The sequence below is a fragment of the Fusarium falciforme genome, chromosome 4 (genome assembly GCF_026873545.1).
Source record: "Fusarium falciforme chromosome 4, complete sequence".
In the NCBI taxonomy this organism is placed as follows: Eukaryota; Fungi; Ascomycota; class Sordariomycetes; order Hypocreales; family Nectriaceae; genus Fusarium; species Fusarium falciforme.
Window position 1 is genome coordinate 4,733,548 of NC_070547.1, and position 21,450 is coordinate 4,754,997.

General features: G+C 53.0%; 13 protein-coding genes across 13 annotated transcripts; 5 read left to right on the plus strand and 8 right to left on the minus strand.

Moving 5' to 3' along the window:
- Positions 1–405: 405 nt before the first annotated feature.
- NCS54_00615800 (Antigen) lies at positions 406–1,155 on the plus strand (the record flags this gene model as incomplete). The annotated part of the gene is made up of 2 exons (XM_053151631.1): positions 406–843; positions 901–1,155. The coding sequence occupies 2 exons, from the start codon at positions 406–408 to the stop codon at positions 1,153–1,155; spliced, it is 693 nt and encodes a 230-aa protein (XP_053007606.1).
- Positions 1,156–1,598: 443 nt separating this feature from the next.
- Positions 1,599–3,294, plus strand: NCS54_00615900 (Peptide hydrolase; the record flags this gene model as incomplete). The annotated part of the gene is made up of 3 exons (XM_053151632.1): positions 1,599–1,920; positions 1,977–3,118; positions 3,169–3,294. Exons 1-3 carry the CDS (start codon positions 1,647–1,649, stop codon positions 3,292–3,294), a joined length of 1,542 nt encoding a protein of 513 aa, XP_053007607.1. The 5' UTR covers positions 1,599–1,646.
- Positions 3,295–3,614: 320 nt separating this feature from the next.
- On the minus strand, positions 3,615–4,574 carry NCS54_00616000 (Hypothetical protein; the record flags this gene model as incomplete). The annotated part of the gene is made up of 2 exons (XM_053151633.1): positions 3,615–4,011; positions 4,105–4,574. 2 exons carry the CDS (start codon positions 4,572–4,574, stop codon positions 3,615–3,617), a joined length of 867 nt encoding a protein of 288 aa, XP_053007608.1.
- A 1,436-nt stretch (positions 4,575–6,010) lies between these two features.
- NCS54_00616100 (RING-type domain-containing protein) lies at positions 6,011–7,606 on the minus strand (the record flags this gene model as incomplete). The annotated part of the gene is made up of 1 exon (XM_053151634.1): positions 6,011–7,606. One exon carries the CDS (start codon positions 7,604–7,606, stop codon positions 6,011–6,013), a length of 1,596 nt encoding a protein of 531 aa, XP_053007609.1.
- Positions 7,607–8,055: 449 nt separating this feature from the next.
- On the minus strand, positions 8,056–10,048 carry NCS54_00616200 (Hypothetical protein; the record flags this gene model as incomplete). The annotated part of the gene is made up of 4 exons (XM_053151635.1): positions 9,926–10,048; positions 9,715–9,863; positions 9,577–9,659; positions 8,056–9,527 (listed from the first exon to the last, which is right to left on the minus strand). Exons 1-4 carry the CDS (start codon positions 9,941–9,943, stop codon positions 8,056–8,058), a joined length of 1,722 nt encoding a protein of 573 aa, XP_053007610.1. The 5' UTR covers positions 9,944–10,048.
- A 399-nt stretch (positions 10,049–10,447) lies between these two features.
- NCS54_00616300 (BTB domain-containing protein) lies at positions 10,448–11,401 on the plus strand (the record flags this gene model as incomplete). The annotated part of the gene is made up of 3 exons (XM_053151636.1): positions 10,448–10,744; positions 10,807–11,242; positions 11,289–11,401. 3 exons carry the CDS (start codon positions 10,448–10,450, stop codon positions 11,399–11,401), a joined length of 846 nt encoding a protein of 281 aa, XP_053007611.1.
- An 839-nt stretch (positions 11,402–12,240) lies between these two features.
- Positions 12,241–12,702, minus strand: NCS54_00616400 (Stress-response A/B barrel domain-containing protein; the record flags this gene model as incomplete). Its single annotated transcript, XM_053151637.1, has 3 exons — positions 12,241–12,355; positions 12,405–12,633; positions 12,684–12,702. The coding sequence occupies 3 exons, from the start codon at positions 12,700–12,702 to the stop codon at positions 12,241–12,243; spliced, it is 363 nt and encodes a 120-aa protein (XP_053007612.1).
- Positions 12,703–13,144: 442 nt separating this feature from the next.
- Positions 13,145–14,230, minus strand: NCS54_00616500 (Hypothetical protein; the record flags this gene model as incomplete). The annotated part of the gene is made up of 1 exon (XM_053151638.1): positions 13,145–14,230. One exon carries the CDS (start codon positions 14,228–14,230, stop codon positions 13,145–13,147), a length of 1,086 nt encoding a protein of 361 aa, XP_053007613.1.
- A 348-nt stretch (positions 14,231–14,578) lies between these two features.
- NCS54_00616600 (Zn(2)-C6 fungal-type domain-containing protein) lies at positions 14,579–16,884 on the plus strand (the record flags this gene model as incomplete). The annotated part of the gene is made up of 3 exons (XM_053151639.1): positions 14,579–14,692; positions 14,963–15,880; positions 15,928–16,884. The coding sequence occupies 3 exons, from the start codon at positions 14,579–14,581 to the stop codon at positions 16,882–16,884; spliced, it is 1,989 nt and encodes a 662-aa protein (XP_053007614.1).
- A 16-nt stretch (positions 16,885–16,900) lies between these two features.
- Positions 16,901–18,811, minus strand: NCS54_00616700 (Hypothetical protein; the record flags this gene model as incomplete). Its single annotated transcript, XM_053151640.1, has 3 exons — positions 16,901–17,694; positions 17,742–18,147; positions 18,197–18,811. The coding sequence occupies 3 exons, from the start codon at positions 18,809–18,811 to the stop codon at positions 16,901–16,903; spliced, it is 1,815 nt and encodes a 604-aa protein (XP_053007615.1).
- Positions 18,812–19,130: 319 nt separating this feature from the next.
- On the plus strand, positions 19,131–19,940 carry NCS54_00616800 (Hypothetical protein; the record flags this gene model as incomplete). The annotated part of the gene is made up of 1 exon (XM_053151641.1): positions 19,131–19,940. One exon carries the CDS (start codon positions 19,131–19,133, stop codon positions 19,938–19,940), a length of 810 nt encoding a protein of 269 aa, XP_053007616.1.
- Positions 19,941–20,073: 133 nt separating this feature from the next.
- Positions 20,074–20,589, minus strand: NCS54_00616900 (4HBT domain-containing protein; the record flags this gene model as incomplete). The annotated part of the gene is made up of 1 exon (XM_053151642.1): positions 20,074–20,589. One exon carries the CDS (start codon positions 20,587–20,589, stop codon positions 20,074–20,076), a length of 516 nt encoding a protein of 171 aa, XP_053007617.1.
- Positions 20,590–20,741: 152 nt separating this feature from the next.
- On the minus strand, positions 20,742–21,336 carry NCS54_00617000 (Hypothetical protein; the record flags this gene model as incomplete). Its single annotated transcript, XM_053151643.1, has 2 exons — positions 20,742–21,114; positions 21,185–21,336. The coding sequence occupies 2 exons, from the start codon at positions 21,334–21,336 to the stop codon at positions 20,742–20,744; spliced, it is 525 nt and encodes a 174-aa protein (XP_053007618.1).
- Between the last annotated feature and the right edge of the window lie 114 nt (positions 21,337–21,450).

Consider the following 21,450-nt stretch of genomic DNA (forward strand, 5'->3'; position numbering starts at 1 on the left):
ACAAAAAATAATATATATAAGATTTTTAAAAAATATTAAAATTTTTATTTTTATTTTAATATTTAATTTATTTATTATTATAATATATTTTTAAATCTTAAAATTAATATTATTTTATAATTAATATAATTATTTATATTAATATAAATAAAACTATAATTACTTATTTAATAAATAGTAATAATTAAAGATAGGTAATAATTTAAGAGGGGTAATAGATTAAGACAGGTAATTGATGAAGAGGGGTAATAGCTAAAGGGGGTGATAGCTAAAGGTGGGGTCGCAATGTCAATCCAAGGTGCATAACTCGACTCGCATTCTACCTAAGCAACACCGTCGCGCGGAGACGGGTCAGAAGCCTTCTCTTCTGTACAACCTACCAACCTGCACCATTTGACTCCAAGCATGCCTCCCTCTCCGGCTAGCGGGCCTCTCTCCCTGCAAGAGCTTGTGCAAGCCATCAAAGAACTAGCCCAGTGCTTGTCGGCAGTAAAGGCTCAGTTCAGTATCAGCGGTGGTGCTGCATCAGCGCTTCTCCGACGGGAGCATGGTCTCCGTCCTAGACTCACTGAGGATATTGACTTGGTTGTACAACCCACACCTACCATCAATGGCGAAACGATTTCCTCCTGGCTTCTCCAAAATTGTCCCGATTCTTTCGTTGCACAGACAGTCCACGGTGTGCCTGTTCCAGCCCTCGCTTTCAAGCGATCAGATGGTTCGATCAGACACGTCGATATCGAGATATTCGACATGAACGCATGGCCAGACAGACCCCAGTACGATTTGAGCAACACAGACAACAAAATCGTCATGGCCGATGTCATTGGAGTGAAAGTCCCGGTTTTCAGCCCTCGCTAGCAAGTCAGGGAGAAAATTGTCACTGCATTTCAACGACAGGGATCGATCAAGGAACGAACTGACCTTGATGACGCCTGCACTTTGCTCGAGCTTCTTGACGACAACAGCCTCAGTCTTACAGGCCATGAAGCAGCGGTTCGACACCTTCTCGAGAAGGAGCCCGATGTTCGGGAGCTATTGCAACTCAAGGTTCATTGTCCAGAAGTCTTGGGTAACCCATGGGTATTTGACGAGGCTTCTGGTATGTACTGGCGCTGGGAGCGCAAAGAACTGTATTGCCTCGATGAGGACTGACAACAACACAAGTTCAAGTGGGATGAGAAGTCTACCAGACATTATGTTACTGTTGATGGGCAGACATGGTACTATGACCCGCGGACTCGCAGTCTTGTTTGAGACGGTTGTGAAGGGGGATCACAACCAACCCTCAAGAGCCGGCATCCATGGAAACCGCAATGCTTTAGTTCAGTTAAACTCTGCAGCAGGTTTCTCTTTGTACACACTGCACTGTAAACACCTTCATCTCTGTGAGTCCAGGGCAAACAGGCAAGATCCGAGACATGCTGCAACCTAATGTGGGGAGGCAAAAGCTCATGACTCAAAGCGGCTAGCGGCGAGACGCGATAAGAGCTTGTGCCTGACTGGCGTCGCAGTGGGCAACCACAGCCACTAATAGCTCCCGAGTCCCAGCACCTCATCACAAGGGCTGTATCACTTGAACTCTCCTCCTTCATCTCTCTCTCCTCCACAAACAACGCAAGACAGATTCTCATTTCACCATTCCAATGACTGCCAAGAGCCTCTTGGTCGCTGCCACGGCGCTCTCGGGTGTCTCAGCCCTCCAGATTCCTCTCAATGTCCAGCTCCCGTGGAGCTCCTGGTCGCCTAGCTCGGGACCCAGCAGCGATGACCTCACCAGTCTGCCCTTGATCGATACCAAGGAATTGCAGAGCAGCATCAAGGCCGGGAACCTCGAGACGAGGGCCAAGGAGCTTTACGAGATTGCAAAGAATGGAGAGGAGGAGTATGGACATCCTACTCGTGTCATTGGTAGTGAAGGTGAGCTTGCCGATTTCGGCCGTGTTATCTGCATGATGCTGATGATTGCTAACTAGGCCACCTCGGCACATTGTCCTACATCCACGCTGAGCTGGCCAAGCTGGGCGGCTACTATTCCGTCTCTAACCAGCAGTTCCCCGCCGTGTCGGGTAACGTTTTCGAGTCTCGCCTCGTCCTCGGCAACTCGGTGCCCAAGGACGCGTCGCCCATGGGTCTGACTCCTCCCACCAAGAACAAGCAGCCCGTCTATGGAGACCTCGTCCTCGTCAAGAATGAGGGCTGCAGCGAGTCCGACTACCCCGAGACCCTCAAGGGCAACATTGCTCTCATCCTGCGAGGAACCTGCCCCTTTGGTACCAAGTCGGAGAATGCCGGCAAGGCTGGTGCTGTCGCCGCCGTGGTGTACAACTACGAGAAGGAGGAGGTTCATGGAACTCTGGGAACTCCTTCTCCTAACCATGTCGCTACTTTCGGCCTCGGTGGCGAGGAGGGCCAGGCCATTGCTAAGAAGCTCAAGGATGGCGAGAAGATTGATGCTATTGCGTACATTGACGCCGAGGTCAAGACCATCTCTACCACCAACATTATTGCCCAGACCCGTCTCGGTGACCCCGAGAACTGTGTGATGCTCGGTGGTCACAGTGACAGTGTCGCTGAGGGTCCTGGTATCAACGACGATGGCTCCGGCAGTATCTCCGTCCTTGAAGTCGCCACCCAGCTCTCCAAGTTCCGCGTCAACAACTGCGTGCGCTTCGCCTGGTGGGCCGCTGAAGAGGAGGGTCTCCTTGGTTCGGACCACTACGTTGCCGTGCTGCCCGAGGAGGAGAACCGCAAGATCCGCCTCTTCATGGACTACGACATGATGGGCAGCCCCAACTTTGCCTACCAGATCTACAACGCTACCAACTCTGAGAACCCCGCCGGCTCTGAGGAGCTGCGCAACCTGTACGTCGACTGGTACGAGGAGCAGGGTCTCAACTACACCTTTATCCCCTTTGACGGCCGCAGCGACTATGACGGATTCATCCGTGGTGGTATCCCCGCTGGTGGCATCGCTACTGGTGCCGAGGGCGTCAAGACCAAGGAGGAGGCAGAGCAGTTTGGTGGTATCGCTGGCCAGTGGTACGATCCTTGCTACCACCAGCTGTGCGACGACCTTGGCAACGTCAACTACACTGCCTGGGAGGTCAACACAAAGGTGAGTCGTGTATTGTGTCAAGACGAACGTGTAACTGACCAGCGTTACAGCTCATTGCCCATTCGGTGGCCACGTACGCCCTCTCGTTCAAGGACTTCCCTGAGCGTACAACCGAGGTTTCTGTCCAGGCCTACGCTGACAAGGTCAAGATGCACGGAAACAAGTACATCATTTAAGAAGTGCACCAGACCCAATGGTCTTTTTTTAATTGATTGGATATCTCAACTGAATTTAAATGCTTAGATGAATCTTGTCCACCTTGTGAAAAACAAAGAACCCATTTACAATCATGAAAACCTTTGGGAATGCCCGTCTAACCCCAACCATCAAGCAAAAAGACAGCAAGCTAATCCGACCGGCCTTGAAGAAGCCTGCAATTACTAACCCTAACACCGAGTTTGCATCCTCGTCATCGTTCCTGATGATTATCCTTCCCGAGGACACGTCCTCTTCATCTTTGGTAATTCATACGCTAATAGTAATCCAGCCGTGTCATTCATCGCGCCGGCGTAAATTCATATGGAGTGCCGACAAGCACACCGCCTGTGACAAAATCACAGCCCCCGACCTGCTCGGGGATGTCAGGCACATAGTACTCGAAGTCGTCCCGCAGCTCCTCTAGTGTGACGGGCAGGATGAGGCGGGAGATGGCCTTTCGATCGGCGAGGGTGCCCGGGTTGGAGGGCCAAGATCCGGGGGTGGGACCCACTTCTGCACGGGCGATCGCGGAGGTCTCGGCGGGCTGGGCACCGGGGGACGGAGGCTTGGCGGCCGAGGATCCGGGCCGGCTGCCGCTTCGCAAACGGGATGCGAGACCAACGTTGAAGGTGAGAAGTCGACTAATGCGGTGGGCAAGTTCGTCGCGGCTAATTTTTGCGTCCTTTTCCCCGGGGCTGGTATTTCCATCCAGTCAGCCATTCTGCGGTCTGTGCGAACAAACGGGAGGGGGCAGGGATATGATTCTGTGGGTTATGTGGCCTGCTCACCAGTTTATTACGGTCATCATCATGGCGATTGACAGATTATGCCACCGGACACGGGCGCACAGGGCCCTTATGCGCTTCTCCAGGTGTCTTGTGGCATCTTCAGGGCTCGAGCGCGCAGCCTCCTCGTCGAGTGCGCAGCACAGGGAATACATGCGAGAAAAGGCGAGAACTGTGTCGGTCAGAGTGGCGACCAGCTCATCAAGACCGATCCATGTTGCGCGAGCTGGGAATGGAATTTGTGCATTCTCGATGAGGCTGAGAGTCTTGCAGAGGGCGTGAATCGAAGAGCGACACTCCTTGACCTCACGGAGGAAAAGGTTCAGAATAGCCGTGTCGTGCTGAGGTGAGATGTTGAGATCGATGAGAGTGTCGATAGCAGTGGCGCCGACAGCGAGAAGCCCGGCGATGGCGGTGGACGCAGGGAGGCCGACGACGGCGGGGTCCATGTCGGCCTGCAGAGCGGAAGGCATTTACATGAACGGTTCGACGGAGGCGGGCTTGGAGGTGCTACGCCTAGGAATTGGGAAGCACAGGTTTGGTAATTTGTTTGATTTGAGGCTCAAAGGCACACAAGATGTGAGTGAGTTGAATGGGCGGCGCGATCGAGTTATTTGCTTGGCAGAGGCGCTTCTAGGCCGGCCCCCCTGGACTCTTGAGTAGCCCAAGACAAGGCGAGACAAGACACTTTTTTTTTTTTTGGAGGGGAGGGGAGGGGGACGAACAGGGCCAAGAGAAAATGGGGGGAACAATAGACAGCGAGGGCGGGGGGAAAGAGAGGGGAGAAAGAGACAGACGGTCGTCGTGGGAAGGGATGTATGTATTACAGCGAAGGGGGGAGAACTGGAACTGGGACTGGGGGGGGCTGCCGCCTATTCTTAGTCTACCGCCGCAAAGTAAGGGCCTCGTCGCGTCCTGGAAGAAACGGCACGAACAGATTCAAGGGCAAGCTTGGGGACGAAGCCGTACTTCCGAGACAGGACGGACTGCCCTCCACTAGAAGCTTAGCTATTGGGGGGGGGGTGTGGGCTTTCATGGGGTGGCTCGTGGGTAGGATCGTGGTGCCGAGGAAGCGAGGTGGGACTTGAAGGGAATAGAACGGTTGTTGACGATGACGGGGATGAATAGATTGGAGATGGATTATCTGTGTAAGATGAAGAGATACAGATTGCTGAAGAGAGGAACAGCAGACCATCCAGAGATAATTATCCGTCTGTTTGCTTGTGTCTTGCTGATCCCGCTGATGGAAACCAGACCCTGACAAGCCTGAAGCCCTGAAATTCATTCCAAAACCGGGCGTCTACAACTTGTGGATGTCGCCGTGCCGACTTGCCGGGGTCGATTGGGCGCGATCGGATACCGGCACGGCGCGGTGAGATGATGCTATCCCCCACTTTTTTCCCCTTCTCCCCTCTGTCGTTTCTCTTTATTCTCATCCTCTTCAGTCTTTGATTGATTCATTTTGATATCGTGTTTGGCTATAAAGAAACCCTCGCTCGGCATATACATTCCGGTTTTGAGTTGCCGAGTGGAATGGACGATCAATCCACGAGCCGGTATGCCGAACACTAACGAGATGGCTAGTTGTTTTTCTCACGCGTCGTCACCTTTTTTTTTTTTTTTTATTCCCACCTTGACGCATCACGGGGTTATTGTCATTTGGTTTCACCGGTGGCGGTCTCTCTCTCTTTGACGTACGAAACGACGGCTCTGACGGCATCGTGCGTAAACAGATCCAAGCAAGGGTGGATGATGTGAAGAAAAGGTGATGATTTATTACCACTAATTTACAGTCTGACTCAGCAACATTCTCGTTCCTGAATTTCCGCCATGTGCAACCTAGCTACACTCGCAGCCGCGTCATCTCTCGGCCCGTCCAGAACGGCGTTCAGACGGGAAAACCTCACACTTACCATCGCCGCCTCTCCGAAGGCCCATCTCCGCCTCTGTAGGCGCGATTACGGTCCGCTAGTGCCCTCAACTGAGTCTCGTTGACGGCCTCTCGTTTGCGCCATGCGATATAGGAAGGGTCGGACAGCTCTTCCTCGGTGAGGTTGCCGTAGGCTCTCATCCGCTCCATGCTCTCCCGGAAGAGGTCCTGCGCTTCGGGGTTGTTCTCGAATTTGGCGTTGATGTCGCCATCTTCGCCTGTCTCGCGTCCGTATTGGTATTGAGGGCGTGTCGTCTCGCGGCCGCGCTCAGTCCTGGAGAAGGGGTCAGGGTTCGCCTCGCGTTGGGTGTTGGGGAAGCGCCTATCTCTGCCGATATCACCTCCGTATGGAGCACCGCCGTAAGGGCTGCCGGTGTTCCGTGCCTGTGGGGCGCCATTGCCGGTGTCCCGTCCACGTTGACCGGAGTATGGGTTGTCTGTCTCCCGTCCGCGTTGACCCGAGTATGGGTTGCCGGTGTCCCGTCCGTATTGGGTACCAGAGAAGGCATCACGGCCAGTCTCACGTCCTGCTCCAAAGTCGCCATAGCTGGCCATGCCACCCATACCGGCATCTCGTCGTCGTCGAGGCTCGTCAAAGCCAGGCTCGTCGAAGCGCTGTTGGGCACGATCTCTCCCATCACCACGCCGAGGCCTTCCAAAGGCATCAAAACGTGATTCGCCTCCTAGAGTGAGACCGCTGAGCTGGTCCTGAAGGCTTCTCTCCTCTGGCAGTCTGTCGTGCATGCGACGGCGCTCCTCAAACTCGATGTGACGGGCGCGGGGAGGATCCAGAGGGGCTCGGTAGTCGACGTTTACCTCGCGGCGGCGCTCGTGATGGCGGCTGGAAGAACTGTAACGGTCTAGTCCATCGGCCTCACGATGACCTCCAAACCACGGGTTTGCGCTCTCGAGCTCCGATCTTCGCTGACTCATAAAGTCATTGCGGCGACTGGTCAACATCTGGTACTCATCGTTAGTGACGCTCCCAAACGCGCTGGAGACGGACTCAGGAGTTATGGGCCGGCCCTCAGACTCGAGTGAGTCGACGGCCCCGTAAAAGAACCGCACGGCTCCGGGCTCAATGGTCTCGGCCTCTCTCGGCCAGTCCCCGTTGTCGATCCGGTTAAGCCACTCCCCCGAGGCCGTGCAGCGGTGGCACTTTGGCTGGACGTCCCCGTTGGGGTCCTCGGGCTTGGTGAGCGGCGCGTCAAACACGGTGTCCGGGCTCGTCTTGGCGTCAGGCACCGTGAACGTCTTGGACGCTTCGCCGCAGCTGCAGGCCAGCGCCGTCCGGCAGCAAGGACACTTCTTATCCTCGCCTCCGACGCCAGACTCCTCCGCCTGTCTAAGACACCCCCTGCACATGGCGTGTCCGCAGAAGAGTACCACACAGATGGGCGCGTTCCCCGATGGCCTGTGGAAGGTGGTGATGTCAAAAGATTCGAAGCAGACAGGGCACTGAGGCTCCATGCGTTGACTCGGCGGCTGACCTGCTGGGTTCTGCAGGATGGCGTTCTTGATGTTGGGCCAGAAGTGCTCTGGCCCGTTTGCAGACGACATGGTGCTGCGTGGCATGGTTGCTGTTTTGGTTGGTGAGTAAAGGGTGAGTTGCGTAGATGGTGGTGTTGCTTTGCTGTAGCGTTGATATCTACACTTGATTGAGTGTAGAAGAGTGAGCTGTGAGTGATGAGATGAGAGTAAGTTTGAAGGCAACTTGTAAGCCATTATATAGTTGAGCTCAACATCACTGCCTTTGATATATTCCATCATGTTAAGATGAACGTCTTGGAACTGGTGGATGTGAACAGTCAATTATCGAGTACTAGAACATGAACCATATAGAAAGAACCGTTCACGAGACAAAGTCATGGTTAATGTCGTCCGAACAAAGCAGCGACCATATAAACAGGCACCATATTCAGTGAACATGTTGGCAAACACTCGACACTCATGGATATACAATGAATTTCTACTATTCATTCTATCTACCACTTGCAGCATGTACATCATTACAACATGTACACTCAGTTTTCAGTCGCCTTGACCTCCTCCTCCCCTTTCCTCCTCTCCTCGGCAATAATCTCCTCCACCGTCTTGGTGCTCACGCCCTCACCAAAGTACTTCTCCGACAGCTCCACGCAGCGAAGGTTGGCCGACAACTTGTTCATCGTCTCCATCCACTCATCCGTCGGGTCGCTGTCATAGACGATGCCACCACCCGCCTGCATGTACGCAACGCCGTCCTTGACGAGCATGGTGCGGATGGCGATGCAGGTGTCCATGGGTCCCTCATCCATAAAGATCTTGTCCTCGGGCTTGCTGTTGTCGTCCACTCTTACCACGTCGTAACCAAACCAGCCGGCGGCGCCTGCGTAGATTCCTCGCTTCTCCTGCTCCAAGTCGTAGATCAGCTCCATGGCTCGGATCTTGGGGGCGCCTGATACGGTTCCAGCAGGGAAGATGGATCGAAGGGCGTCCCAGCGTGTGCACTCGGGGCGCAACACGCCTGAGACCTCAGAAGTCAAGTGCTGGACGTGAGAGAATCGATCGATCCTCATCAACCGGTCAACCTTGACCGTGGTAGGGTGGCAGACTCGGTTCACGTCGTTACGAGCGAGGTCGACAAGCATGACGTGCTCAGCGCGGTCCTTCTTAGAAGCCTGAAGCTGAGCCGCAAGCTCATCATCCTCGGCGGCATTCTTTCCACGGTGAATGGTGCCAGCAATAGCATGGTTAACGATGCGAGGCCGTGAGCGAGCCTCGGCGGCGGTGTAGCCAAACCGAGAGTCCGAAGGGAGAGGGGCATATCCGTCAGTCTTCATAAGACACTCAGGCGAAGCACCGACAATGTGAAAGTCGGCGCATGAAAGAAAAAACACATAAGGTGAGGGATTCAGTGTGCGGAGGGTCCTGTAAATGTTGAAGGGGTGAAGCTTGGTGCTGCGGGAAAACCTCTGTGACGGCACAGCCTGGATAATGTCTCCCTTGACAATATACTTCTTGAGCTCCGTGACAAACGTCTCGTAGCCCTTTCGGCCAACATTTGACGAATACTGTAGCTCCGAGTCTGATTGGGGACCCAATGTCTGGGTGGGAAGGGGAGTGTCAGGCTGGTAGATGATGTCGAGAGTCTTTCGCAGCGTAGCACAAGCCTCATCGTAGGCGGGTTGGAGATCATCCGAGGGATTCTCGGGAAGTTTCATGTGGGTGACGATAGTCAAAGTCGAGCGGAAGTGATCCAGGGCAATAATGGTGTCGAACAACATGAACAGAGCCTCGGGGATCTTGAGGTTGTCCTTGAGCGGTCGTTCGGTCTTGGGCTCAAAGTACTTGATGCAGTCGTACGAGACGTAACCCACGGCACCGCCGGAAAGCTTGGGAAGTCGTAGGGAGGGGATATCAAGGACTCGGTCTTTGGAGAGTTCGGCCTCGAGGGCTCGGAGAGGGTCGCCAACATGATCGTAGCCGTCGCCGGTTGTCAAGACTTTTCGGGGGTCTGAAGGACTTAGACATTGTTTCACTTGGGGGAACACAGGGGAGCCTACTGGCGCCAATGAAGCTATACCGTCCAACAGTTTCGGTACTTCCAGTTGCACTCTCCAGGAGAAATGAGTATTCGGCCGTCGCTCTATAAGTCGTGAGTCACAGGTCGAGCGGTCTAAGCTAGAACAGAAGGTATTTACCCTGACGAGAGCTTCAGATACACGGCAGAAGGAGTCAGGAGATCGGCGGGGGTGGAGGCGCAGACGGGGAGGAGAGTAGGACGGTTCGAGTCGGACCAGGCCTGGTTGAAGGCATCGCGAGCTTCATCGGCAGAAGGCCGTATCTCGAGCTGACGATCAATGAGTCTACTATCCATGGTGAATTGAGGATGATTGGGATGGCTATAGTTACCTGCGCTGCACCATACATCTTAAGGAGATCAAGACAATGGCAAGAGGTGGCGTCTAGAAAAGGAGGGGAGGTAGGCCAGGAACAAAGAAAGTGATGGGTTGGCTTGGAGTTTGCTACTTTTTCTTTGTCTCCATGCCAATTGACGGCCAATTGAAGGTCCAGCGTTGGTTTGGTCAGAGGTGACTCCAAGAGATTGGTGGGGGCGGGGCACACCGATAGCGGCTCCAGTTCAAATGTGAAGGTATAGGGTAGCTGGCTCCTCTGTTGATGCCTTGCGCACGAGGCATCAGCTTCCTTACCCCGGACCTGCCAAGCTGGCTTCTACTTTCGGACTAGCGTGTCTCCTCGGCATCCATCTAGAGCTCCCACCTCTCCTCTGGTATACACACCCACACGCGCCCCTCAATCAGCTTTCGTCGGTGTTGCGACCGATTCCAACGCGCGCGCCGACTTACGCTCGTTTCTGGTTCCAATTGCTCAAGACTTTCCTTTTTTTAAAGATCCACGGTCACTCGGCTCAAAATGCCTACAGATGGGCACCACGAGGGGTTGGCTGAGCCGACCGGCGACGTTGAGATGACTGAGACCCAGAACACTCAGGATGGCGAGGAGCAGGAGAACCCCAACGGGAGCGAGCTTCCTTTCGCCGATGCCGAAATCGCAGATCCTAGAGTCACATTTGCCAACTATCTTATGAGCCCGATCGTTACCCTGCTCATTGGATCAGGCGATCAATCAATTCTCACGGCGCATCAAGGCCTCTTGGCCCAGAGCCCTTACTTCAAGGAGATTTGCGACAGATTTGTCGAGGATGGCAGCGTCAGTGTCTAGTACCTTTGCGCCTTGTGATATGTCTAGTTTAGACCGTTAACACCCCGTAGCCGCGTCAGATCGAGCTCCCAGACTACGACATCGACACCGTCGGAAGCTTTCTCGAATTCCTCTACACTGGCGAATACTTCCCTAAGAAGCTCCCCGGCCAGCGCGTCCTCGAGTCGGACCCCTCGATCCCCTCGGTCGACAACAGCGGCGACCAGCTCCTCAAGCACGCCCGCATCTACACACTCGCCGAGAAGTTTGGCGTCTCGGGCCTCAAGGCTCTCGCTAGCTCCAAGATCCACTGCGTCAACTCGACTGCCAAGGGCGAGATCGCTTACGCCCGCTACGTCTATGCTTACACCAGCACCGACGATACCACCGTTCGCGCACCCATCGCGAGCTTCTGGGCTACCCGCTCCCATACACTGCGCGCCGAGGCCGAAGACGAGTTCAAGGCTCTGTGCTTGGAGCATCCCCAGTTCGGATACGATGTTCTCAGTACGTTCTCCTGTATAAAGATGCGCCCAGTGCTAACATATCTCAGCTCGCGTCTTGGACGACAAGCTCAAGAGAGAGCGCAACGACAAGATGCACCCTGCCACAAGCAGCGGCCGGAAACGCGCGCGACACAGCAGCGGCGGCTCACGCGCCGAGTAACCGCAAAAGCCACGTTGAGAGGGTGGAACTGGCCGGCATTAGGCCACTGGCGCATTTCCTGCTTTGTCTGATTGATTTTCTGGGATATTCGTTTCACCTACCGGGCGCAATGCTGTACTATAATTCGGGATTTACATCGGCTGCTAGATACGGCCGCTTCAAGATACGGATGTCATGGAACTTGACTCCTGAGGTTGTGAGTGGATAGCGCTGTTACTGATTCGTCTACAGTCGCGCCGAAAGGAGTTCACTACTGTTGATCTCAACCTCGAAGCACTTGGCGCGGGAACGTACAAGCCTCGGCGCGATCGATGACCAGAAGCGACAGACCAATTCATCCGCCCATGGCCACGCCGGCTATGACTGTCTCGGCTCGTCAGCGCAATAATTCCAGACGATCTCTTGATCTGATGTTTCTTGCGACAAGACGGGGACTATGATGTTTAAAGTGGTCCTTCATCCTTGGCATAGAGAGGTAGAAAGACTTGTAGGAGTGGACGAGCTGACTTTGCCAGCGATCTAGAGTACCATCTATCTGGTAAGGCACTGGAAGGTTACTCTCTGCTCCTGTTCGGCATGCTTTCCGAGATGCCTCTATACAAGGTGGCTGCGGTAGAGCTTCACTTTGAGACACAGAAGCCCCCCATATCTCGAAGGAGCATGGTAATGGGTAGAGGGACCTCCTCAATCTGAGAGACTCGTCGGAAGTCTAGGGGCCAAGCTCGTTGGCGATTCACACTGCATGAGAGTCCTGAAGTGGCTTGTTTGATGTGTACGTCGTAGATGTGTGAGGGTTGGCCTTGATAGAGGGATTATGACAACAGTTTAAGATATATTTTCTATGTCTGAGAGAAACCAAACGTCTTTTCAAACATGTCCTCATCCTCAGCGTCCACCTCGAAGTCGAAGCGTGTTACATCCTCCGCAAAAGGCCACAGATATTGACTCGTTACCCTGACACCAAGTTAATGCCTGCCCATTCTCATCGTAGGGTGCAACTCACCTGTGGTGCTCACTGCTAGCCTGATACTCTGCCAACGCAGCAGGGTCTTGGTGAAAGCTCAGCAGGGCAATCTGGTTGCCTTTGCTTCGTGCGATGGGGTCTGTAATGGACGGGCCGCCTACTACCAAGCGCTGATCCTTGACGCATGATAGACTTTTGAGTGTTTTGAGTTCTTTGACAAAGGTCTTTCGATGGGATTCATCGACATCAGGTCGGAATTTGAAGAGGACTGTTCAATGTCAGTGGTGAGAGGTGATGGAATAAGGCCGTAGGAGGTACCGATGTGAACCACAGTCATGGTTGTTGATGATGTGTAGTTTTATGATTTACTGTTGTTATGTTGATTAGGAAGTCAAGTTCACTATGGTTGATCTTCTGTTCTTAAAGTGTGCACGCTTGAGTTGGTGTAGGCTGAGCGGAACAAACCCGCGGGTTGCCTGACGGAGAATGCCCGTGGCCACTATGGGGACAACTCGCCGGCCTCTGGAACCTACCATGAGCTCCGAAATGACTCATATGACAATTCTCTAAGTACTGTAGCTGTTAAACATAGTTCGTTTTCGCTCTCAAGGATAGGGGATTCTTTGCTGCCAGGTGTCTTCCTCATGCATGAGATTCGTCTGGTCACATAGCGATATAAGAAGTGTATTTATTGCCATGATCAATAACGGGTGTACGCCTGAATAGTTTTCTGGTATTGATACATGATTCCAACCAATGATTTAACTCTACATCAACTATCAATCCTTCATTGTGACCAAAGTGTCTGCAGAAACCTTCCTCGCCTCCTCATTCAAAGCATCAATCTCAGCCTGCACAAGCGGAATCCCATTCTCCTCCCTCTCCTTCTGGGCCAACTGCTCAATCTCGCCCGGAAAATAGATTCTCTCTACACCGGCTGCCTTATCTGAACCCACCACCCTCTCGTACAGATACTCCATCCTCTCGCGGAACTCGTCCAAGCTCATGAATAGATCTGGCTTGATGGCGACTAGAAAGTGGCCGACGTCTGCGGGTTTGGATGGGTCGTAGGGGTTTGTGACGTGCCCGGCAAAGGCCGAGCCAGAGAGCACGCCAGAGAAGACGTCCATCATTATGGATAGGGCGGAACCCTTGGGTCCTCCCATGGGGAGCATGACGCCTCCGAGGGCAGCCTCCGGGTCATCGGTTGGGCGTCCTTCGGAGTCGAGGGCCCAGTCGGATGGAATCTTTTCGCCGCGTCGCTTGGCTTTGTAGATCTTGCCTCGAGCTGCTACTGAGGGTGCCATGTCGAGGATGAAGTTCTCCATGGGGCCTTTGCCTGGTGCACCACAGGCGATGGGAGATACACCCATGAGCTTACTCTTGCCGCCCCAGGCAGGTAGAGCAGGGCTTGAGTTTGTGAATACAAGACTCATCATGTCTGCGTCGAGAGCCTGCTGAACAACCCAAGCACTCATACCAAAGTGATTCGAATGCTTGATACTAGCCATGCCAATACCAAACACACGAGCAGACTCAATAGCAGCAGCCATACCCTTATAGGCTGCAACAAAGCCAAAGCCATTCTTCCCGTCAACTTGGGCAACAGCCGGCGTCACTTGATTCACGACAGGCTGTGCGCTGGCGTTGAGTACGCCCTGGCGGATGCGCTCCATGTACGAGGGGATGCGGTTCATGCCGTGGGTGTCGACGCCGCGGAGGTCGGCGGCGACGAGGCAGCGGGCGATGATGGCGGCATTCTCTTCTGGGACGCCGTTGCCTTTGAGGATGTCTTGGACTAGGCGTCGGGCTTCTGAGGCGGCGACGTGGATTTTGAGGGATTCTTCTGGGGGTTGAGATGCCATTGTGGGGATGAGGAGTTGAAGATGGAGGTTGGTGGATGGATTGGTTAAACAGGGAAGAGGTAGAGAGTTGTCTTGAACAAGTGGTTGTAATTATGGAATCAGTTAATAACGAATAGTATTTGTTTTAATTGAACGAGCGTTCAATGGTTTTATTTCATCGTGAACTGGGTCAATTGATTATCCTCTACCTAAACCACGCGGCGTTTTTCCGTCTCGCCTCCAACCTCTGACGGCATCTCCCCGCTCCCATCGGAGTTTCGCCACTCCATCTTCCACTCTTCAACAACAGCACCTGCAGCTACTCATCCATCCACCAATAATAACACACCCGCAAATAGATTCCCAAAGATGCCGGAAGACGACAGTTCCAGTGGGCCGCGGACCCGAAAACGGAATCAGCTGGGACGGAGAAATCCCAGGCTGCGCATGGCGTGTCTCCGCTGCCAGCGACGCAAGATACGAGTACGTTGAAAAGTCTAGTGTCTGGGATATGGAACTGATGAGTTTAGTGTGATGGAGAGTTGCCGTCGTGTAAAAATTGTCGAAATGCTGGTGCGGCTTGTACAGACGGAGAAAGCGCCCGATTGAAGGATCTGCCTAGGGAGTAGGTCAAGCGTGCCGTGGTTATTCCTATGTTAACGTCAAGGTAGATACATTTCGACTCTGAAGCGCCGTATATCTTGGCTAGAGGGTATCGTACGCTCAAGATGCCCTGATGTTGATTTATCCCAGGAGCCGCCTCCTGAGATTAGAGAAGCCTCGAGTGAAGCTGCTCTGGATGATACCACAGATACCATACTACACTCTCCTTCTGCTTTGCAGACCCAGGACTATACGGAGGAAGTCAACGAAACAATTACAGAACCAAATAATCAGCCTGTTAGGTCGGCTCCTGGGCCTACAGGGGCTGGTGCCCTGTCTCATGAGATTGGACTGGTGTCTCTGGGGACGAACCAAGACCCAAGATACATCGGCCCTTCGAGCGGCTATTTCCTGGCGCGAGTGATGCTCAACTCGGCCTCGAAGCAGGATGAGAGGCTAAGCCGATCAGGCCGCGATACCCCTTTTCCCACCAAACTCGTTGAGGCGATCCAAGGGCCTCTGCCTCTTCCCGCTCGAGATATGGCCAAGCAGTTGTGCGATGCCTACTTTGACGCGATACACCTGCAGTACCCTATCCTTCATCGGCCTACATTCTTAAAGATGTTGGATCAGGCATATGAGCAGGAAGAAAAAGACCCTGTTGTTGCCTTTCAAGTATTCATGGTTCTGGCCATAGGGGCTACTGTACTATCCGGTCGGCTCAGGGCTCGCATCCCAGCAGAATCATACTGCCTGTCTGCCCTACAGCATTTGGAACAGCTCAACCTCGAGAACTCTCTACAAGGCGTTCAGTGCCTTCTCCTGCTCCTCGTCTTCACTATTCATAGCCCCTTTGTCCGCCTGAATGTGTGGTACCTCAACTATCACTGCCTCGCTGCCCTGCTTGACCTGGGCCTCCAGCGCAACATTAACATTGGCTCTGGGATATCTTTGCTGGAGCAGGAGATGCGCGCCCGCATATTTTGGGTCATTTTCTCTTTTGATCGGATTATTGCAACCATGATGGGCCGTCCTATTGGTGTGAGGGATGAGGCGTGCGAACTTCGTGTAAGTGGAAGCTGACAGGCAAACTGGGCCTTGACTAACCAGGATAGATGCCTCAAGGGTTGAGCGACAATGAGTTTGGCGACGTAAACCAGTCACGGCTTCCAGAAACTGAGAAGGAGATGGACTTTGCAATGCATCTCTTCAAGGCGGCCAAGCTCAACTCGGAGATCAAGTATGTTGCCAACAGCATCATCAGAGACTCGCCTAGTTACGCATACCCCCCAGTCATCGACATCAATGACTGGCAAATATCTATGCTGCGTCAGTTGGATGAGTGGGCAAGCCAGATTCCTGTCTCTCCCAACGCGCCATCCGAATTCTATCTGAGAACGACCTGTCAGCTGCGCTATCACGGTCTGAGAATGCTTCTCCTCAGACCCAGTCCCGCCATACCCAAGCCTTCCAGTGAGGCTCTGGTACAGTGCCACCAGAGTTCTCGTGAGAGCATCAAGTTGTTTGACAGCTTGTACAAGAAGAATCTTTTGGTGCACAGTTGGGTGACTTTTCACGCTCTCGTTCTTAGCACCATCACCTTGCTATACTGTATCAAAGTGGTACCTGAGATTGCTCGTGATACTGAGATTGATGTTTTGATGGGAGATCTAAGCATTTCTCTGAGTGTGCTGAGCGCCACTGGTGAGCATTGGTCAGGGGCAAAACGAAGCCGGGATATCTTGGATGAGCTGGGAAGATCAACGATTCGATGGCTACGAGACAGAAATGGGCAGTTTAGCGTTACAAACAGTCGTGGAGCTACAGAAGGGCCCGTCATCACGTCTACGCAAACCACATTGGCAGGCTTGGATGTTGGCATCTCCTATCCCAACACTACGCTGTCAATGAGCAACAACGAGAGCATGAACGCCTTCAGCGGAAACGCATTTGAAGACTTTCTCATGAACGATACATTTGCCGAATACTTTGAAGCGACGGATTCCATCAACGTCGACACTATAGTCCGAGACCTTTTCCAGGACTTTATACCCACATACCCAAGTATATAACAGACATCAACAACTTTCATGATCGAGGCGGCCCATCGGCCGTCAAAAAGTCAAAGTCTGCTCCTGCCTCTGCTTGGTTCACATGTCGCATGTACAGTCCCCGATAACCTCTCATTCCTTCTCTCTTCACCCACGGTGCTGCGGCGCCTTCGCTCGCGGCAAAGGTCTTTTTCCTCTCTTGGATTCTTTGGGCGATTTCTTCGTCTGACAGATCAACTGAGAGTATCCTCTTCTCAACATCGCAGGTGATCAGGTCGCCATTCCTGATTATTCCCAGCACTGAATCGGGGTTGGCCGATTCTGGTGAGATATGAAGACCGATGGTTCCGCCTGCTGTACCACTCATGCGGCCGTCTGACAGACGGAGCATATCCAATACTCCTTGTGAAGCGATCTTTCTGGGGATTGGGATCATTCCAGCCTCTGGCATGCCTGGGTTGCCGATGGGTCCGATACTCTGAAGAACGAGAACACTATCTGGCGTCACCTCCAGATCAGGGTCGTCTACTCTCTCTGCGAGGTCTGCCGAGTTGGCAAAGACGACCGCTCGGCCAGAATGCTGGAGGAGACGTCTGTACTTGGAGGCACTGGCTTTCATGACGGCACCTCCTGGGGCTAGGTTGCCTCTCAACACGACGAGTGATGATTTCGGGTAGAGGGGCTTGTCGAAGGGCTGGATGACGCTGAGCTCTCTTGGTACGGGGATGAGAGAGTTTTGAGCTATTTCTTGACCAAGCGTTCGCCCGGTTACTGTCATGGCGTCAAGGTAGAGAAGAGGCTTGAGCTCATGGAAGAGGGCAAGCATGCCACCTGTGGATGTCAGTCTCTGGTCAACTATTGAGATGTAAAGGACAAACCTGAATTGTGGAAATCAGTCATGTAATTGTCGCCACTGGGCTTCAGATCAACCAGCAACGGCGTCCTTCGGCCAATCTCGTCAACAGTGTCCAGAGTGATGGTGCCAGCCACCTTTGGATGACGTCCGATGATGGCCATGAGATGCACAACAGCGTTGGTTGAACCACCAATAGCCTGAAGAACAATGATGGCGTTGAGAAACGACTCGCGCGTTAACAAAGTTTGCGGCCGAAGCTGGTCGAGATTTTTGCATGCAGCTACAGCGTGTCCTCCTGTGGCCTCGGCGATGCGGAGACGAGTAGCTGAGACTGCGGGAGCTGTGGCGCCTGCGAAAGGCATCATGCCGAGACCGACGAGGATACAGGCCATGGTGCTTGCTGTGCCCATGACACCACATGTTCCACCCTGAGAGCCAATGAGTTTGTGGGCACGAGTTGAGATGGGTTGAACTTACAGTCGGTGCCAGCTCATCGTTGATAGCTGAAATATCCTCAATATCGATGGCGCCAGCTCTGTACTTTGCCCAGTTGTTACGACAGTCGGTACAAGCTCCGATTCTCACACCTCGATGACTTCCTGGCATCATGGGGCCTGTGACAAGATGGAGGATGGGCTTGTTTGCTGAGATGCCTCCCATCAACTGAGCAGGCGTGGTCTTGTCGCAACCTCCAATCAACACGACGGCATCACAAGGTTGAGCACTGATCATCTCCTCAGTATCCATACTCATCAAGTTTCTCAAATACATGCTCGTCGGGCTCGAGAAAGACTCATGTATACTGATGGTAGGAAAGTCAATCGCCAATCCGCCGTTAAGCTGCACGCCTCTCTTGACGGCGTCTATCAGCTGCGGAATATTGGCATGGCACGGGTTGAAGCTCGAGTATGTGTTGACGATGCCGATGATGGGTCTTGAGAGCGCATCTTCGCTGTACCCGAGGGCCTTGATAAAGACCTTGCGCAGGAAGAGAGAGAAGTGAGGGTCTCCGTATGAGGCGAGGCCCTGGCGGAGGCCTACCTTGGAGGTTATGGGGGTGTCGAGGTCGTAGTCTGGGTTGATGTCTGCCATTTTGATGTGTATTTTGTTGCGAGTGTAGATTGGGATTTGAGTAGTAAAAGAGCTGGCCTATCATGGCTTATGTATTACACCCCCCAAATGACGTTTCTTGCAAGTGTCGCCGTGAGTTGCAGACGGAGGAGCTCCGCATCCTCGGTGATCACGCAATCCTGCCGACGGAGAAGTTCCGACAGGACACAAGAAACCCGTTGGAAATGATGGAAAATGGCCATCATGTGCAGCTTATAACTGCATCGTTCGGCGCCTTTGAAAAGATGGCCGCCAATCATTATTTTGTGTCTCGCTTGTCATTTCCTTTTCCGTCTCCGTCATGTTGGATTTGCACGGAAAAGTCGCTCTTGTTGTCGGCCTCGGGCAAACTGGTGCCGATGGATGGGGCATTGGTGCTGCATGCGCCGTGTTACTCGCGAGAAGAGGAGCTGTTGTCTTTGGAGGAAACAGGACTGTCGCTTCAACTTTCAAGACAAAGGAGACGATTGAAGCTGAGGGGGGACGGTGCGATGTCGTGGCTACCGATGCCACGGATAACGCCTCGGTGAAGAAGCTCGTTGATGCTTGCCTCGAGATGCATGGACGGATTGATATCCTGGTTACGAGCGTTGGACAGAGTCAACCTGGGGATCCGGCAAGTTTGAAAGAGGAGGTTTGGGATGCGCAGATGGACATCAACTTGAAGAGCGTGTACCTCGCCTGCCATCACGTCCTACCCATTATGGAGAAGCAACCAACAGGAGGATCAATCGTGTGCATATCCTCCATCGCAGGACTCCGATACATTGGAAAACCCCAAGTCGCATACAACACAGCCAAAGCGGCCATCCTCCAATTCGTCAAGACAACAGCCGTTATATACGCCCCCAAAAAGGTCCGCCTCAACAGCGTCGTCCCAGGCCTCATGGATACACCCTACACAAAGAGTCTAGCGGATAGGTTCCCGCAGGAAGGAGGATACGAGGCGTTTTGCGAGATGAGGAATGGACAGGTTCCGATGGGGAGGATGGGGGATGCGTGGGATGTTGCGAATGCGGTTTTGTTTCTTGCTTCTGAAGAGGCGAGGTATATTACGGGGCAGAAGATTGTTGTAGATGGGGGGATTACTTGTTCGACTGGGAGGGTTTGAGGGCGAAGTCTATAGTTGTATTGATCTTTATGCCATCCGTCTCGTCACCTTCCGTGTTATATCTATGTCGCCTCTAGGCATCTTCCATATCTTCCATGTTTCTTTCAACATTCTTCTATAGCGATGTCCCATCTCATGACTTGTCCGTCTTTGCTGAGCTCTGCCTCACATACTTTGTATGCTGCCCAACAGTAACAGGCGTCAAACTCCCATCCTCCCCAACCTTGGAAATCCGAATAGTCGAAAAAGCCATGCTCCCTCCAACCTTGTCCGCAGTAGACACAATCTCAACCGTATCCCCAACCTTTGCCGTGCTGAGATAGCTGATGTGCATATCAACGCTCGCCCCCGTCGTCTCCCTCAGATCCCAAGACGCAATGGCAAGACCCGTCACAAAGTCGATGATTGTCGCCGATACGGCGCCGTGCAGACCTCCTCTGCTGTTGACGTGGTTGGCGTTTAGGACCATTTGAGTTGTTACTGTTCCTTGTGTGGCGCTGATGAGTTTGACGGGGGACATTATGAAGTTGTAGATGGGACTCTTTTCGAGGAGGCGGTCCATTAGGCCCTGGACGTGAGCTGTTCTTTCGACTTCTGATGTGGTGACATCTGGTGTTTGAATGCGGGTAGAGGGTGTTTCAGAAGACATGATGACTCAATGTTGTATTGTTGATATCTTTAAGATGTGGTTTCTCTTGCCATTAAGTAGGTTGGTGACGGTGAGAATTTCTCACGGACAATTCCCGGCCCCCATTCAAGAATACCCTCCCTTTCCCGCATATCATATCCCACCCTCAACCATCACTCTTTCTCAACCTTTTCAAAAACATCCTTCAGATAATCAAAAGCCCCAATAGGGACTCCCTGCGCACGCATAATACAATACGCAGAAGTGAGATGAAAGTGAAAGTTGGGCAGCACAAACTCAGAGACGTATCTCTGCCCCGTGAAGCGAAAGTTGCCCATCCCCGTCTCCATGATTATCTCTTGGTCTTCCTTTCCGTTGATGCAGGCTAGGTCTACGGACTCGAGGATCTCGATTGTGCGGTCAATGCGGGCGTGCAGCTCTGTAAAGGTTGTTTCGGTGTCTTCGAAGATGGGGATGTTGGGGGCACCGAGGCGGGAGACGGCGTGTTTGGCTGTGTTGGAGCAGGATTGGACTTGGTATGTAAGTCTATGGATATGTCATGTTAGAGATGATACGTCTGAGGGGAATTGGGCTGAATTGGTGATGGATTGCTTACCCTCGCATATCGGCGATTAGACGGTAGGTGAGGAGGTCTTCATGCTTGACGCCCTTTTCCTCGCAAAACTTGGCGCCTTTTTGGAGAAGGTGGGAAAAGTTCTTGAGGAACTTGACCAGCGGTGGGACGGTCTGTTGGTATAGGGACGTCATTGTGTCTTTGAGTAAGTGGATGTGAGATGTGAAGCGTAGTTCACAGCTCTCCCATCAGCAAAGCTCGCTCATATATACCAGGTCCCTAATTAACATCCCAACCCCGCTTCAACC